At 60.3% G+C, this 2,770-nt stretch overlaps 1 protein-coding gene across 1 annotated transcript; it reads right to left on the bottom strand.

Moving 5' to 3' along the window:
• Positions 1–458: 458 nt before the first annotated feature.
• Positions 459–2,474, bottom strand: LOC136489998 (transcription factor PCF3-like). Its single transcript, XM_066486508.1, has one exon. The coding sequence runs from the start codon at positions 1,976–1,978 to the stop codon at positions 782–784; it is 1,197 nt and encodes a 398-aa protein (XP_066342605.1). The 5' UTR covers positions 1,979–2,474; the 3' UTR covers positions 459–781.
• Between the last annotated feature and the right edge of the window lie 296 nt (positions 2,475–2,770).

Here is a 2,770-nt window from a genome sequence, read left to right as displayed (position 1 = left end):
ACTAAAGGGTGACCTTTTAGTCCCGGTTGGTGTCACCAACCCGGATTAAAGGTCTCCCACCCGGGACTAAAGGTACCCCACAGGTCAATTCAAAAGGAGAGTGTCCATGACCCTGTCACATGTGGTGTACAGTTGAATTGGTAAGGAGTTTATGCACGAGGAAAGAGGTCCTAGATTCAAATCTCACACATCGCAAGAGAGATCTCCCTACAATTTCGTTTATTTTTCTCCTGAGAATGGACCGGGACTAAAGGGCAAGACCTTTAGTCCCGGATTCGTAGTCCCGGTCCGGGACTAAAGCCAGTTCCCAACCGAGACTACAACCCATTTCTCTACTAATGGGTTAAGTTGTAGTTGTTGCAAATAAAAGGCCTAAAGCCCTTGATCAATCAACATGTAGATAGCAAAAAGCAGCAATGACTGCAAATCTCTCAGCAATCTTCTTGGTGGCAGTGGCACGCCATAGCATATAATTAACAAGAATTAACAGTCTGATCTTTTGTGATTTAATCGGACGACCCACAGCTAATCATCACTCCCATCAGCACAATCATAGATTAATCCAACGAGCAAACTAAAATAATCCTTGAAGAATAAACTAAGAAGCAACCAATAGAGGATCAACTCATCACAAGAGCAGTAGCAATCATCTAATCAAGTCACTAACTCTGACCTAATCGCCGCCAAATGCCGCCTGCACCATCCACCACCACCACCAGCGCACACCTTGCATTGCATTGCTACCTCACCATCATGCGATCGATCGATTCCATGTCCATCCTTACTGGGGGCTCGCGGCGCCACGCCCGGCATCACCGCCGTTCGCGCCGCGGTGGCGCTGGGCCATCTCCGGCGGCTGCGGCCCCTCGTCCTGCTGCTGGACGCCGCCGCCGCCGCTGGCGTTGAGCGCGGCGAGCATGCCGATGTTGGCGTCCATGCTCCCAGAGGGGAAGTTGTTGCCGCTTCTGCTTGTTGACATGAACTGGAGCGGCGCTTGCACCGTGCTCCCGCCGCCAGCGCCGCCGCCGAACGCCCACGTGGGCTGCATCCAGAAGACGCCGCCGCCGGCGCTGTTTGGCGCCACGGCCCACATTGCGGTGGCTGGCGTCACGCGGGCCTTGTGCTCCTCGGCGTCCCCCTCGCCGCCGCCGCCCGGGCCTTCGTCGGGATGGTGCTGGCTCGCGGCGGGCTCCTTGAACAGGTCGTCGGCGCCCTCCCTGTAGCGCTTCCTCATGAACTCCCCGGCGCCGGGATCTTGCGGCGCCTGCTGCTGCTGGTGGTGGTGCGGAGGCGGTGGGAGAAGCTGCTGCTGGTGGTGATGGTGGTTCCAGCCGAGCATGGCGGCGACCTCGTGCTGCGCCTGCGGGAGGTGGTGGAAGGCCGCGGCCGCGGCGCGGGACGCGGAGGACGGGTGCGAGGCTCCGGAGCGGAGGGAGACGGCGAGCGAGGAGAAGTTGGCCGGGATGGTCCCGGTCCCCGTGGCGGCCACGATGGCGGGCTCCGCCTGCTGCAGCAGCCACTCGATGGTCTCGCCGTCCGTCTTGTGTCCCAGCTCCCGCGTGAGCTGGAACACCCGCGCCGCGCACAGCGCCGGCATCCGTATCCGCCGCCCGCGGCCCTCCACCTTGGTGTGCCGGTCCTTGGTGGGCCGCTTGTTGCTCCCCGCGGGCACCACGGCCTTCTTCTTGTCCGCGGAAGCAGCGCCGCCGGACGATCCTGCACCTGCAGACGCTGGCGCCGGCGCCGACTGCTGCAGCTGCTTCACCTCCCCCGCGACGGCCGCGGCTGCGGCGGGCGCGATGGCCAGCGACCCCATGAACGGCGCCATCCCGGCCGCGTTGGCAGCAGCGGCATAGTAGAACGGGTGGTGCGGCTGGTGCGCCGCCGCCGCCTGGTGGTGGCGGCGGTGTTGCTGCTGCTCGGAGGCGCTCCGGCTGCTGTTGGTGCTCGTGCTCGTGCTGCTTGACGGCGCGTCCATGATGCTTCGTCCGTTCCCCTTCCTTTCCTCGAGCGAAAAAAGCTACCTTTGGAGCGAGGGAGCTAGCTACGCTTGCTCTCCCGGCCGCGAGGTGTGCGCCTTCATGTAGCACAAGCGACGGCGGCGAGCGTTGGGGTCGGCGAGGAGAACGCGGCGGAGGAGGACGCGGCGGCGGCGTGTGTGCACCGTTGCACGTGCGTGGCAGACGCGGATGTGGTGTGGGGGTGGGGAGTGGAGATCAGAGGTGTGGGGCTGGGAGGCGAAAGAGAGAGAGAGAGAAAGAGGGTGGACGTGGTGGAGAGAGAAGCAGGGAGCAAGGGAGGTCAGGTCAGAGGGCCGGAGGATAGTGATGACTGACGAGAGAGAAAGAGGGGTGGGGTTGGGTGTTTCTCCTTGATTATGTCACGGCCTGATGATGGTCACCCTAATTTTCCTAAGCAAAACGCATTGCTGGCCGGGGCCTACCCTAACCTCGTTGCTTCTTCCTCCTTCCTCCTTCCTCCTTCCTCCGGCCTTCCTCCCCTCTCTCTCTCTCTAAGATCGATTTTCAAATGTAGGGGTGATGGATCCATGGAAACATCTGTCAATCCGGCCATGCATATATCTGCTGGTCCATGAGGTTAATATGGAGGTTAATCAATAATGGACAGCTAGCTGATGGAGCGTTTCTTGCCATTTCAGATTGGCAACTCGTCGAGTTCAAACACACACACACGGATGCATGCCGGATCCATTGGTGGTGTGAACGCGTGCATGGTGATCTTTCAAACTTGAGAGAGAAGAGAGAGAGAT

The sequence above is a fragment of the Miscanthus floridulus genome, chromosome 10, assembly GCF_019320115.1.
Source record: "Miscanthus floridulus cultivar M001 chromosome 10, ASM1932011v1, whole genome shotgun sequence".
In the NCBI taxonomy this organism is placed as follows: Eukaryota; Viridiplantae; Streptophyta; class Magnoliopsida; order Poales; family Poaceae; genus Miscanthus; species Miscanthus floridulus.
The sequence above is the reverse complement of the archived record's forward strand: the minus strand, read 5'-3'. Positions and strand labels throughout refer to the sequence as shown.

Bases quoted from the DNA above. Each gene is read 5' to 3' on its own strand.
- LOC136489998 (XM_066486508.1), bottom strand. From the start codon at position 1,978: ATGGACGCGCCGTCAAGCAGCACGAGCACGAGCACCAACAGCAGCCGG.